General features: G+C 43.1%; 1 protein-coding gene across 1 annotated transcript in view; it reads right to left on the bottom strand.

Annotated features, from left to right (window-relative positions):
- The window catches only part of LOC134359442 (rab GDP dissociation inhibitor beta), a 30,767-nt gene extending 19,874 nt beyond the window's left edge, over positions 1-10,893 (bottom strand). The window contains exon 1 of the mRNA XM_063072684.1: positions 10,736-10,893. Within this exon, the coding sequence (XP_062928754.1) occupies positions 10,736-10,780 (45 nt within the window). The 5' untranslated portion in view covers positions 10,781-10,893. The remainder of the gene's footprint in view (positions 1-10,735) is intronic.
- Between the last annotated feature and the right edge of the window lie 4,893 nt (positions 10,894-15,786).

Below are 15,786 nucleotides of genomic sequence, written 5' to 3'. Positions count from 1 at the left end.
CAAACACTTGTATGCACCAGCTTGCACCATAAATCAGTTGCTCATAATCTGGGAAAGATCTGCATGGGTTTTCACCAGGAGGGTAAAATACGGTTATTCTAGTATGATGTTTAAAGCCAACTTTAAGAATTATTTTTAAATCTATCAAGAAAATCCTCAAAATGAAACAGCAAATTTAGATATCAAATAGAAATTTTAAATTAAACTGCGAAACAAGTTGGTTAATAAAGCTGTACAATGTTTCAAACAATCCAGACTAACTTATTGCAAAACAATTTTGGAAAACACTTAATTTAATTCTGAAAATTCTGATCTGCAAATGCCAATGTCGTAATGCCAATGGGAGATCCTGCTTTGTGGCAGATGGTGCCAAGATGCTCGGTGAAGTGGTTTCCCAATCTATGTCGGGTCTCACCGATTTACAGGAGGCAACACCGGGAGCATCAGATATAGTAGATGACCCTAGCAGACTCGCAGGTGAAGTGTCACTTCACTTGTAAGGACTGTTCGGGGCCCAGAATGGTGAGAGGGAGGTGATCTAGGGGCAGGTGTGGTACTTGTTCTGCTTGCAAGGAGAGAGGGCTGAGGGGACAATGGAATCGCATAGGGAGCGATCCCTGCAGAAAGTGGGGGGTGGGCGGGGTGAGGGAAAGATGGAGGATGGCTTGATGGTGGAATTAATCCAAAACTTTTTTCTGCACAGATGCTGCCTCAGATCTTTTCCCACAATTTTCCAATCACTAAACTACCCACATTGCATTGCATGCATTGTGTGAATAAAAAACTGCACTTTTTTCCAGTTAGAAAGACTAATTAGAGCTGAGTATGAACAAGAATACTTTGTTATGCACCAAGGACAGGACCACAGTGTCCATCAACTATGCAAGGCATACAAAGTGCAAGTCATAGTGGCCAGTCTGCAAAATGCAAAAATTAATAAAAAATTAGGATCAAGCAGAAACCAAATCCCATTTATAAAATAACTCCATAGAGAGCAAAATGCATGTCCTCTTCTCAGTGGTACCATGAGGGAGGAGGTACAGGAATCTGAAGGTGCACACTCAATGATTCAGGGACAGCTTCTTCCTCTCTACCATTAGATTTCTAAATGGACTTTGGGCCCGTGAACACTACCTCACTACTTTTTTTTGCACTACTTATTTAATATACACGCACACAGAGTGAATCAATTTTTATTACGTATTGCAATGTACTGCTGGGGCCTAACAACAAATTTCATGACCTATGCTAGTGATATTAAACCTGATTCTGAAATGAGCCTAAGAGTTTAAAGAGCTCATTTCTTGCAGTGTTCACCATTTTGTGTACAAGTGGTTACCCTCTCAAGCCTGACCTACTTTCTAACTATAATCAGTGACACCAAAGGAAGTAGATTGACTCTAGCAGTGGACTCGACTTCCTTAACAGAGACAAGAGCTGGTCAATTTTTAATTTTACTTCAATTCTGCATCCACCTGAGTTTGAAAATATTTTCCCTTATTAATGCTTGGTACATTGGTTTTTATTACAATACTTATCAGCTTAGATCAATTTCTGCATCCTTTTAGAGTAAAATAAAAATGAAAATTTCAGAGTCAACAGTACAGCACAGGTAAAGGCACTTTTTGCCAATAATGTGCTGAATCAATTGACCAACTAATCTTTTGTGCTTACACAATGTCCGTATAGCTCCATTTCCCTCATATTGTTATACCTATCTAAATGACTATGTATTTGCCTCTAATACCACCCCAGCAGCGCATTCCAGGCACCCACCTCTAAAAAAAAACTGCCCCTCATCTCTTTTGAAATTACCCCCTCTCACCTTAAAAGCATGCCCTCTGGTACAAGATAGCTATCTTTTCTGTCCATCCAGATGATTCAGCAATAAGACCCTATAGTAGTATCATATTGAAGGCAAGATTCTCAAGGTGACAAATCATCTATACAAAGATTATTAGTAACATAGCAAGCTTTTAGTGATTTGAGAAATCCTTCCCATTAGCTGCAATACAAGCAATTAAATCTCAGTGTCAGTCTGTATAAACCTTGTTCTATACAACAGTAGATATCTTATCTACAAGATACTGATTGTCCTGTTTCTCTAAACTCATTAGTAACTGATTAGCATTTTTAAAAAATTTTGCATATATCCAAACAGTGACAAATGCAGGTTTGAAACAATTTCATTAGGAATACATAAATCACAGCCTCAACTCACTAATTATCAAGGGAATTTTCTAAAGATGCTTAGGAATTAACTACCAATTAAAAGTGCACATTTCAATCTCAAACATGATATGCAGACAAAACTGGAGAAAGTGATACCAATTAATTTGGTTATTTGACGTGTATCAGTGAATTTCAATGACATTCTCTCCCATCTCATGCTTGCACATTAATCTTCCTAGTCTAAGATATCTCACTATATTCCTTACATAATCCAGATACACTGGCTTTTTAAGTCCAAATCTGAATGCAACTGCCAATATTTGATCTAGTAGCACAAGAGACGTTACAGGTATAGTCCCAGTCCTTTGGCTAAAATTCTGACTACAGTGCACAAGCTGAATGTGTAAACAACCTATAGAACAGAAAAATGTCCTCCAGCCCATCAATAATAGTTGAACTATTATTCTGCCTAGTTCCTCCATACCCCTCTCATCCACGTAGCTGTCCAAACTTCCCTTGAAAGCTGAAAACAAACTCATTCACTGCCACTGGCAGCACATTTCACACTCAAAGGTTTATTTTACTGACTCATCACTTGAGTAAAGTTCCCCTTAAACAGTTCACCACTCACCCTTACCCATAACCTCAAGTTGTAGTCCCAACCATTTTAGTGGAAAAAGCCTGCTTACATTTACCCTATCTATACCCCTCAATTTTGCATACCTCTATCAAATTACTCATTTTAACACTCCAGGGAATAAAGTCCTAACCTACTCAACCTTTCCCTTTAACTCAGGTCCTCAAAACCCAGCAACGTCCTTGTAAATTTTCTCTACTCTTTCAACCTCATTGATGTTTTATGGTTGGTACGTGACCAGAACTGCACATAATACTCCAAATTAGGGCTCAGCAATGTTTCATACAACTTCAACATTACATCCCAACTCCTGTATTCAATCTCATACTCTCAAGCTCCTATATAACTTCAAGTCCCCTGGACCTGACCACCTCATTTTCAACACGGAAGTTCAGTCCCTATATACTCCTATCCCCCCATCAAGAAGACCTCAAAGCTCCCCACTTCTTCCTTAACAAAAGAACCTACCAATTCTCCACCAACACCCTCCTCCATCAGGCAGAACTGCTCCTCACCCACAACAACTTTTCCTTCAGCTCCTCTCACTTCCTCCAGACTTGATGGGTAGCCATGGGCACCCACAAGGGGCCCAGCTATGCTTGCCTCTTTGTTGGCTATGTAGTATATAATCCATCTGCAACCTTCCCCGATAATACTCTCTAAATCTATTTTGACGACTGCACTGGTGCCATGCTGAGCTCGTCAATTTCATTAACAATGCCTCCAACTTTCACCCTGCCCTTAAATTCACTTGGACCATTTCGGACACCACCTTTCCCTTTCTTGACTCCTCTCACCTTCTCTGGAGGCAAACTGTCAACCGACATCTATAATAAACCTACCATTCCCATGGTTATGTTGACTATACCTCTTCCCACCCCTTCTCCCGTAAAATTGCTATTCCGTTTTCGCAGTTCCTTTGCCTCTGCTTCATCTGTTCCCAGGATACGGCTTTCCTTTCCACAATGTCAGAGATGTTTTCCTCTTTCAAGGAACAGGGTTTTCCCTTTCTACACTACTGATGTTGCCCTCACCCACATCTTCTCCATATCCCAAATACCTGTGCTCACCCCATCTTCTCACTTTAAAAGTGATAGATTTCCTCTTGACCTTACCTACCACCCATGAACCTTGGCATCCAACACATCTTACACAACTTCCACCAGCTCTAAAGAAATCCTACCACTAAATCACATCTTAACCCTGAAAGAGGTAGCAGTAGAGATTGTGGAGAAATTAGTATAGATTCTTGAAAAGTCACTGGACTCTGGCATGGTGCCTGAGGACTGGAAAATTGCAAATGTCACTCTACTTTAAGAAAAGAGAAAGGCAACAAAGAAAATTATAGACAGTTAGCCTGATCTCAGTGGTCGGGAAGATGTTGGAGTCAATTGTAAAGGATGAGATTATGGAGTACTTGGTGACACAGGACATGATAGGACAAAGACAGCATGGTTTCCTTGAGGGAAAATCTTGCTTGACGAACCCTTTGGAGTTCTTTGAGATTACAAGTATGTTAGATAAAGGGGAGCCAGTGAATGCTGTATATTTGGACTTTCAGAAGGCCTTTGATAAGGTATCACACGAGGCTGCTTACCAAGTTAAGAGCCCATGGTATTACAGTAAAGTTACCGGCATGATTAGAGCATTGGCTGATTGGTAGGAGGCAGCAAATGGGAATAAAAGGATCCATTTCTGGTTGGCTGCCAGTGACTAGTGGTGTTCTGCAGGGTTCAGTGTTGAGACCGCTTCTTTTTATGCTGTATATCAATTATTTAGATGATGGAATAGATGGCTTTGTTGCCAAGTTTAAAGATGATGCAAAGATTGGTGGAGGAGCAGGTAGTGTTGAAGAAACAGGTAGGCTGCAGAAGGACAGACAAGATTAGGAGAATGGGCAAGAAAGTGGCAAATAAAGTACAATGCTGGAAAATGCATGGTCATGCACTTTGGTAAAGAAATAAATGTGCAGACTATTTTCTAAACATGGAGAAAATCCAAAAATCTGGGAGGCAAAGAGACTTGGGAGTCCTTGTGCAGAAAACACCAGGTTAACTTGCTGGTAGAGTCAGTAGTGAGTAAGGCAAATGCAATCTTAGCATTCATTTCAAGAGGTCTAGAATGTGAGGCCTCACCTTGAGTATCATGAACAGTTTTGGACTCATCTAAGAAAAGATGTGCTGGCATTGGAGAAGGATCAGAGGAAGCGCACAAGGATGATTCCAGTAAAGAAAAGGTTATCAAATGTTCCTCGTATGATAGCTCTGGATCTGTACTCACACAAATTTAGAAGGGTGGGGGGGGGGGGGAATCTTATTGAAACCTTTCGAATGTGAAAAGGCCTGACAGAGTAGATGTGGAAAGGATGTTTCCCATGGTGGGGGAGTCCAGGACAAGACTCAGGATAGAGGGGTGTCCATTTAAAACAGATGTGAAGAAATTTCTTTAGCCAGAGGGCGGTGAATTTGTTTCCACGGGTAGCTGTGGAGGCCAGGTCGTTGGGTGCATTTTAGGCAGAGCTTGATAGGTTCTTGATTGGGCATGGCATCACAGGGAGGAAACCGGGGAGAGGGGCTGAGGACGGGGGAAAAAGAAATGATCAGCCATGACTGAATGGCAGAGCAGACTCGATGGGCCACATGGCCCAATTCTGATCCCACAGCTTATGGTCTACACCCTCCCCCACAACTCCACTTTCCACAGGGATTGGTCCCTCCGTGCTTCCTACTAATCTACCTCCTGGCACTTACTCCTGCAAGCAACCCATTCATCTGTCCATTCACCTCCTCCCTTACCTCCATTCAGGGCCCCAAACAGTCCTGTCAGGTGAGGCATCTGCTGGGGTTGTTTGTTGTGTCTGGTGTTGCCTCCTCTGCACTGGCAAGACCCAGCATAAACTGGGGGATCACTTGGCGTCGAGCACCTCCTCCGCTCCATCCACCAAAAGTGGAACTTCCCAGTGGCCAAACTTTTCAACACCCCTTCCCACTCCAACATGTTAGTCCATGGGTTCCTCCTGTGCCAAGATGAGGCCACACTCAAGTTGGAGGAGCAACACCTATATTTCACCTGGGTAGCCTCTAACTTGGTAGCATGAATCTAGATTTCTCCTTCTGGTAAAAAATTTCCCTGCCTATCCCCTCTTCAAATCCTAATAAACGACCACTGGGTGTATAAACAAATGTTATGCTATACTCTCAGCTTACATTCTAAGCCATATGCTCAAGAATAATTACTAAAGAGCCAAAACAAAATACTAATTTAAAATCAAAGGCTCACCGTTTGCGGGGCAAACCATGGATGTCGCATGCCAGCTGTCTGCATGATATGCAAGCCAGGGCAGTACAACATGGAGAGCAAGCTGTTGCCCATATAGCAAGCTCCCCGGCCCCCCCACACTGCTGATGAATCCAAACGAAAGGGAGAAGCTGATACAGTTTGGCACCAGCAGCATCGCAGGAGTTGAACACAATGTAAGACACCCTTTGGTACTCCAGCTCCAGATTTTTCTCAGGGTTTACTTCCAAAGCATTCTCCATGAATGGGTATAGCCACAAGGAAACAGATTTGAGATCAATTTTCCTTTTCCTAGATTAACTGACAACCACAGCTAACAAGCCCCATCTACCCAAAGGACCAATTTTAAGGTGCCAGTAACCCACCTTTGACCCTTCTCCTGCCAGTAGAAACTGTTCCGCTGGGCTTAGGAACCAAGCAACGTGCGAAGGCCAGGAGCTGGGCTTAGTTGTCAGAGGTCATCTGAAATGCATGCCACTGGGAGTATTTAACAGATAGTAGGTGCTTACCTGCACTATCCCCACTGGCTATAACAACTTTAAGGAACTGAATTTAAAATTAAAACATGCGATTTTACTACCACAATTTGGTATCTTTTCTATAAATGTACTGTCAACTAGCAACATATAATCTATGTCCCACTAACATGCATTTCTCCCCCTCACTTTTCAAACCATCCATCTCCCTCAGGTCTTCCTCTTTACAAATGCCATATCTTTACTCCTATTCATCTAGCTGCAACTTGATTTCTGTAAGGTAGACTAATTTGACATACCTAGATATAGCTTGCCCCTTAAAGCAAGCAGCACAGGCCCCTGATAAAGAAAGAATTTTAATAATTAACTGTCACAACCTTCTAATCATGTTCCTGTTGAATCACTTCATCCCTCATTAGTTTCAGAAAAACAACTTGCGCCTGATAGAGATGGTTACTAAAATTTTCATTTCAAAGCAGAACTGAGAAACTGGGGTCACACACTTCCACTTTAAACAGTGTACCATCTGTGACTATTTTTGCTCCTATCCAATGCTATGAATTGTTTCTCACTTCTGCTTACTGCAGATCCTCACTGACACCAAATTACTAACATACCGAAAGACTACAAGGAAAATTTAAAACAAACGATCTTTAGCTGTACAAGTTGTTCATTTAATTCGGTGGTCATGGGTCACACCTTCATCTGGAAGTTGAAAATAGGCAACATATGGAGAGAGAAAATTTTTCCGGATGACAAACTTCCATCAAAACACAATCTAGCCTGAAACTGTATATGGACAGATTTCTATGCTGACATTCCATTTAAACATCCATAAGAGACCACAACATATATGAGCAGAATTAGGCCATTTGGCCCATCGAGTCTGCTCTATATCCCTTCATGCCCTGACTAATCAAGAATCTATCAACCTCTGCTTTAAATAATCCCAATGACTTGGCCTCCACAGTAGCCTATGGCAACAAATACCACAGATTCACCACACAGGCTAAATAGTGTCTTCCTCATCGCCATTCTAAATGGACATCCCTCTATTCTGAGGCTATATCCTCCGGTCTGAGATTCCCCACCACAGGAAACATCCTCTCCACATCCACTCTATGAGGCCTTTCAACATTCAATAGGCTTCACTGAGATCTATCTCATTATTTTGAATTCCAGTGATTAAAGGCCCAGAGCCATCAGAACCTTCTCATAAGCTAGAATATTTGTGAACCCCCTTTGAACCCTCTCCAATGTTAGCGCATCCTTTTTTTAGATCGGTGGCCCAAAACTGCTCACACTTCTCCAACTGCCTTACAAAGGCTCAATAATACATCTTGCTTTTACATTCTAGCCCTCTCAAAATAAGTGCTAACATTGCATTTGCACTCCTGACCACCGATTCAACCTGCAAACTAACCTTTAGGGAATCCTGCATGAGAACTCCTAAGTCCCTTTGCACCTCAGATTTTTAAATTTTCTTTCCATTTAGAAAATAGTCTACGCTTTTACTTCTTCGAAGTCCATGACCTTACACTTCCCAACACTGTATTCCACCTGCCACATCTTTGCCCATTCTCCTATCTGTCCAATTCCTTCTGTTGCATCTCTGCTTCCTCAAAACTACCTGCCCCTCAACCTGTTCTTCATTTCAGCAGCAAACTTGGCCATACAACCATCAATTCCATAATCCAAATCATTAACATGTAACATAAAAAGCGGACACAACATAGACCCCTATGGAACACCACTAGTCACCAGCAGCCAACGAGAAAAGGCTCCCTTTATTCCCACTCTGCCTTTTGCCAATCAGTGCTTTATCCATGCTCATATTTTTTCCTATAACATCACAGGCACTTAACTTGTTAAACAGCCTCATGTGTGGCACTTGTCAAAGGCTTTCTGAAAATCTAAGTACACATCTACCAATTCTCCTTTGTTTATCCTGCTTGCTATTTCTTCAAAGAATTCCAACAGATTTGTCAGGCAAATTTTTCCTGTAAAACATAAACATGCTAACTATGGCTTATTTTATCGTGTGCCTCCAAGTACCCCAGAACCATGCCAAAATACATTGATTGCTTGAAAGATCATTACCAATGCCTCCAATCTCTTCAGCCATCTCTTTCAGAACCCTGGGTGTAGACCATCTGGTCCAGGTGACTTATCTACCCCAGACCATTCAGTTTATTAAGCACCTTCTCCCCAATAACGGCAACTTCGCTCACCTCTGTCCCCAAACTGCTAGTGTCTTCCACAGTAAAGCCTGATGTTAAGTACTTATTCAGTTCATCCGCCATTTCCTTGTCTCCTATTACTACCAGTATCATTTTCCAGCTACTCTTGCCTCCCTTTTACACTTTACACATCTGAAGAAACTTTTTGTATCCTCTATTATTGACTAGCTTACCTTCATATTCCACCTTTTCCTTATGACTTTTTTTTTTAGTTTCTTTCAGTTGTTTTTTTTAAAAGCTTCCCCAATCCTCTAACTTCCCACTAATTTCTGCGATATTATCTGCCCTCTCTTTGGCTTTGGCTTCTCACCAGCCACAATTGCATCATCCTGCCTTCAGAACACTACTTCTTTAGGGAGAGTCTGTCCTGCAACTTACAAATTGCTTCCAGAAACTCCAGCCATTTTTACCCTGTTGTTCTCCCTGCTAATATTCCCTTCCAATCAATTTTGGCCAGCTCCTCTCTCATGCCTCTAGAATTCCTTTTACTGCACTGTAATACTGATTACAGTATCTGACTTTAGCTTCTTCTCAAAATGCAGGGTGAATTCTATACTACTGTGATCACTGATTTTCCCCCCCCCCCCATCAATTCATCATGTGGCCAAAGGCTCCATATCAACTTTTCCAGAGGAATATGGGTACTTTCTTGGATGCCTTGGTCAGTATTTAGCCATCATCTAACAAATTGCTATTTAGAAAGCTTCTGTTACACAAACCATAACATTAAAGTAGTAATGGCATTGTAATTAATTGTCTTTAATGTGCTTTCAGAAACAGGATTCATGAAAGCCACTTTACAAAACTGCTATGCTCCATCAAATTTTACCTGCTAACAAAAGAGATGAAAGCAAAGCAGAACTTCTACATCCAAAGGGGAAAGGGCGTGGTACAAGTATTTACTGACAGAACATGGGAAATGAAGTGATGAAGTAACATTCCTGTATAGAACAGAGTTACATTAATCTGGGATACACAAAGGCATGAGAACAAAGGCATGCGAAAATTTGTAGTTATTATATTTTAATTGTTTTACTAACTTGAATAATAGATGCATTTCTACTGCAAGATGGTAATGACACAACAGTTGCTCCTGACGTATAAACAACTTGCCTCAAATAAACAACTTAATGCAACAATTTACATTTCTTTGTAAAATCAAAGAAGTACAATAAAAACTAAGACTCAGTTGAGAACAGTGCCATATATTCAACCCAAATTACGGACCTAAAAGGGATCTGGCTTGAGAATTTAATCTTAAACTCAACCATTCCGTCAATTGTATCCACCTACAGGAATATACGTGGGGCAGGAGGCGGAATTGGAAGGATGAAGCGAATTACCATGATTGTAACTCTACTACATCTAACTACGATTCACAATGCTATGCAGAGTGCCGCTTCGCCTCATGACGTGATGGGATTGCATTAAAATGCAGGAGGTGAAAGGAATCGCCATTGTATTGCTGCATAATGCACTCATTTAAGGTCGACACGGTTGAATACACAGCCATTCTCCCTCACTAGCCAAACCAGCAGGAAAACACTGCAACGAGGGAAGTTCTACTTCTAGCACTTCACTATAGCCCAGGTCGCTGGTGTTAAAGGTAAAACAACCAAGAATGTGAAACAGAAACCCACTGATGGGATGGGATGGGATGGGGGGGGGGGGAAGCAAAAAGGGGCTGCACCGAACACGACGGAGGAATGCAGAAGACAGACAAAACGAGTGGGATGAAAATCACACCAGCCACTTTCGTGTGAGTGACTTTGAACGGTTGCAGCCGCCGAGCCGCAGGCTGACTCAGCTCGCAGGCCAGATGCTGAGACGGAGGCCTCAACGAAGCGGGTGGGCGGTGGCTGCGGCGGCAACACCCATCCCCATCCCTATCCCTGTCGTTAACCCTAACCCACCGTGAGTCCGGTGCCCAGCACGATCACGTCATACTCCTCATCCATGATGATTATTGTTCTCGGTGCTCAGCGGCGAACTCGACCCGTCACTTCTCCCCCCTCCCGGGACTGCGCACGCGCACCACACCCTCCACTCTTTTTGCCCGTTTGTTCAAAAAAATTCCTCCGCGGCCAGTACGCATGCGCCGAAAACCTCGCCGCCCTCCACCTCGCCTCCTCCCGCACATGCGCACTGGCCTTCGCTCCACGAAGCGCGCAGGCGCAGATAGGCGCCGGCGAGGGCTTCTAACGCATGCGTAGGTATTTTTTCCCGATTGCTGCGTAGAAGCATTCCTCCGGAGGAACGTGCTGCGCTTGCGCGTTAAAGGCATGCATTCAACCGGCATTTTTTTTGCAGATTAAAGCTACCGAGGTTGGATTTCAGCTCTCAATATGAATGGGGTCATATTCATTATCATCTGTTATGAATGGGGAAAATGTTCGTAGTTTATTAAACAATTTTGTCTGTTTTTTTTTGAATTATCACATTCTAAAGACATGACGGCTCAATCCAGATTTTTTTCAAATGCCCTGCAAACTCTACACCTGATTATGCAGGGCATTTGTATGCAAAACGGGCAACTGCAATTGACGCCGACATCAATGCCAGTGTGGTGTCATCTCGGGGCTATACGAAAGAGACTCTAGGACTGGGAAGCTCAGAATCAGATTTATTGTCACTGGCATTAGTCATAAAATTTGTTGTTTGTGGCAAGGCGGAAGTTATGGTAAGGCGAAGGTGAAAGACAACGCCCAGCCAAAGATACTCTGCACTGGAGTCGACCTTGCTTACTGCAGACAGACTCAGAATCAGGAACCATGTCGTGAAATTTGTCAACTTTACGGCAGCTGTACAATGAAATACATGATAAATAGAGAGAAAATCTGTTACATTGTATATATTGTCTATTAAATAGTTAAAATAAGTATTGCAAAAAAACTGATCATGGGTTCAATGCCCATTCAGAAATCAGATGGATGGCAGAGGAGAAGAAGCTGTTCCTGAATCGCTGAGTGTGTGCCTTCAGGCTTCTGTATCTCTTTGTGAGGGTAACAGTGAGATGAGGCCATGCCCTGGGTGCTGGGGATCCTTAATGACGGACACCACCTTCCTGAGGCACTGCTCCTTGAAGATGTCTGGGATACTACGGACACTAGTTCCCAATGATAGAACTGACTAATTTTACAAGTTTCTGCATCTTATTTCGATATTGTACAGCAGACCATCCCCACCCCCCAAACCAGACAGTGTTGCAGCCAGTCAGAATGCTCTGCGTGGTATATTTAGATTATGAAGACACGCAGTCCTCTTTTATTGTCATTTAGTAATGCATGCATTAAGAAATGATACAATATTTCCTCCGGTGTGATATCACAAAACACAGGACAGACCAAGACCGAAAAAAACTAACAAAACCACATAATTATAACATATAGTTACAACAGTGCAACAATACCATAACTTGATGAAGAAGTCCATCTTCTTCATCAGTAGTAAAAATCTTCTTCATCAGAAGTAAAAAGTTCAAAGTCTCTCAAATGTCCCACATCTCACACAGACGGGAGAAGGAAGAAAAACTCTCCCTGCCATACTCGAGCACGGTCCGACTCTGAGTCATCCGAAAACTTCGAGCTCTGATCAGCTCTTCGACACCAAGTACTGAGCACCATCTCTAACCCAACGATTCGATCTCCATCTCGGTTGCCAACAGCAGGCAAAGCCGGGGATTTTGAGGCCTTCCTTCCGAAAGATTCCCGATCATGCAGTAACAACAGCAGCGAACTGGCGTTTCAGAAATTTTTCCAGATGTTCCTCTGTGCTTTCACATCCATCTCCATCAAATCAGAATTGTCCACAGCCCCTATTTAATGGATACGATATAATTTTTCACGGGAGGGCTGCGCTCTCTCTTCTCGCCATTATTTGTCGAATCTCCTCAAGCTCCCAATGAAATATGGCTGCTGTCTTGCCTTCTTTGTAGCTGCATCAATATATTGTATCCTGTTTAGGTCCTCAAAGATATTAACAGCCAAGAACTTGAAATTGCTCACTCTCCCCACTTTTGACTCCTCTATGGGGATTGGTTTGTGTTCCCTCGTCTTACCAATTATCGCAAGTTTGAGAAATTGATGTTCGTGCCATCGGGTTGGAGACTACCCAGATGGAATATAAGGCGTTGCTCCTCCAACCTGAGTGTGGCCTCATCACAGTAGTAGAGGAGGCCCTGGACTGATGCGTCGGAATGGGAATGGGAAGTAGAATTAAAATACGTGGCCACTGGGAGATCCCTCTTTTTGGGGCGGATGGAGTGAAGGTGCTCAGCAAAGTGGTCTTCCAGTCTTTGTTGGGTCTTAACTATATACAGGAGGCCTCACGGGTATGCACTGGATACAGTAGATGACCCCAACATACTCAGAGGTGAAGTGTCGCCTCTCCTGGAAGGACTGTTTGGGGCCCTGAATGGTAGTGAGAGAGGAGGTGTGAGGGCAGACGTAGCACTTGCTCCATTTGCAAGGGTAAGTACCAGGAGGGAGATCACTGGGGAGGGCCGAGAAGACGGGAATCGTGATGGGAGCGATTCCTGCAGAAAGTTGTGGGGAGGGAAAGACGTGCTTGGTGGTCGGATCCCATTGGAGATGGAAGTTTTGGAGAATTACGTGCTGGACGCGGAGGCTGGTGGGGTGGTAGGTGAGGACAAGAGGTACTCTATCCCTGGTGTGCTGGCAGGAGGATGGAGTGAGGGCAGACCTATGTGAAATGGAAGAGATATGGGTGAGGGCAGCGTAGGTGTTACAGGAATGGAAGCCCCTTTCTTTGAAGAAGGGGGACACCTCCTTAGTTCTGCAATGAAAAGTCTCGTCCTGAAAGTAATTGCGGCAGAGACAGAGGAACTGAGAGAAGGGGTTGGCATTTTTACAAGTGACAGGGTGGGTGATGTATAGTCCAGATGGCTGTGAGAGTCAGTGTGGTTTGTAAAAGATATCAGTAGATAAGCTGTCTCCGGAGTTGGAGCCAAGAGAGATCGAGAAAGGGGAGGGAGGTGTCAGAAATGGACCAGGTAAATTTGGGGGCAGGGTATAAGTTGGAGTCAAAGTTGATGAAATCGACGAGCTCAGCATGGGTGCAGGAAGCAGCACCAACGCAGTCATCGATATAGCATAGAAGTATCTACAAAGAGGCAGTCAGGATTAATGGAAGGATGTGAAACACACCCAACAACTAAGGGACAATTGCTTGACTAACTTCCAAGTGTCATCGGTTGTCAGCTTGTAGAATCTACTGACTTTTATTATTTCTGTTGTGAATGCCGATTGATCTTGTGAGTACGGAATTCAAATATATACAATTTACTCAACGGTCATTATCCATAACTGATCAGCCACTTCTGTATAAAAACAGCAGTTTTCCCTCCTGGTTTCAGAGCAGTGTGGTAACAGGGGCCATGCTGTTCTTGTGCACAAGTCAGGTGGCATGGTAACGTAGTGGTTAGCCCATCGCTTTACAGTACCAGTGACACGGGTTCTAAGAGAACTGCTCTGCTCCAAAGAGCGCTATATGAGGTCATTCTTAGCTTCGGCCATTAGGATCTATAATGAGTCAACCTATAGTCAGGGAAGTGATGGCCCCCTCCTGTTAGACTGTTTGAAGTAACTTATTTTTATTCTTTCTATTTCTCTTCTAATATTTTTATCTGTGCACTTGTAATGCTACTGTGAAACTGTGATTTCCTTTGGGCACCATCCACCTCCTGGAGTGTAATAGTTCTATAAAATCCATCTGTGAATGCACGAACGGTCCATCAGAGGGTGGTTTGTGAGATCTTTCCACCTTCACTAGTTTCCCAGATTACGTAGAATACATATCATACATTGTTCAGAAACTTGATTTAAGCTTGCAATAAACCAGGGGCATACTGTGATTGATTTATGCAGTCTATTAATCGCCTCTTCAGCCTCTGGGGAAAGAGGATAATGTGCCCTGCGGGACAGTGGAGAACTTGGGCTGATGGTCACTTTATGTAGCTTAGCTGTGAGCATCTTACCTGTTTCATTTGGCTGGAGGACCCAAAGTTGCGGTGGGAACTTGAAGATATAAAGGTTCCACGTCAGCACTGAACAACAACTCTCCTACAAATTCCTGTTCAAAGGTTGTCCAAGCTCCTAATGTACTAGGGAGCAATAAAAGAAAGCCCTTATGTCCTTTCAATTGCTACAGACTCCATACAGACGTTTCCAGGACCTTCTGTTATAGCAGTCCTCACAGACCATTGACCATTGGTCCAAGGTCCTTTGCCACCTTACTCTGGAAACTGCTAGAGTTCTCCTGATCTTGTGTCATCCACTGGACCTCCAGGGGAGGTTGCACTGCTGCCACAATATCGGAGCCACCCACAGATACTTCAGAAGTGTATAGACAAATTTCTTTACCACAATTGGGTTTCAATTTCTGATGCGTTGAATGGTCATTTCCAGCCGAGTTATAATAAGCTGTACAGTGAAGGTAACAGTGCCTCTTACTGAGTTATAGGTCTAAACAAAATCTGGAGAACTCTCCGAAGGCCTTCAAGGCACGCTCATAAAAATGTTCCAAACTCTTTGATAAGTGGGTAGTGAGTAACTGCCACTTATACTAATTAGGTAGAAGAAGAAGAAAAAGAAGAAAGCCCTTAACTCCGAGTGGAGTCATTGGGACGTTGTCATGACGGTGTTTTTTTAGCAGGCTTTCTTATTTTTACGAGGCCGTGTTGCTAGCTTGATGCTCAACTCGGCATGGATGGAAAGCGTGCAAGGGAGCTGGCTGGATTTGAAATTGGGAGCCTTCTAAAGTCTGGTGCTGATGCCACTACGCCACCAGCCACAAATTATGTTGACTGCTACTGAAATAGTGTAGTCTACAATGGCTCTCTGGTCTACACATATTAAGTCCCTCAGGAGCGCAGGTAATAGCAGGTATTTTACACAATAAAACTCTTCCACATAAGTTTACAGGCACATCCGGAGAAAGTAGAAAG

This window comes from Mobula hypostoma, chromosome 20, assembly GCF_963921235.1.
Source record: "Mobula hypostoma chromosome 20, sMobHyp1.1, whole genome shotgun sequence".
Lineage (NCBI taxonomy): Eukaryota > Metazoa > Chordata > Chondrichthyes > Myliobatiformes > Myliobatidae > Mobula > Mobula hypostoma.
The sequence above is the reverse complement of the archived record's forward strand: the minus strand, read 5'-3'. Positions and strand labels throughout refer to the sequence as shown.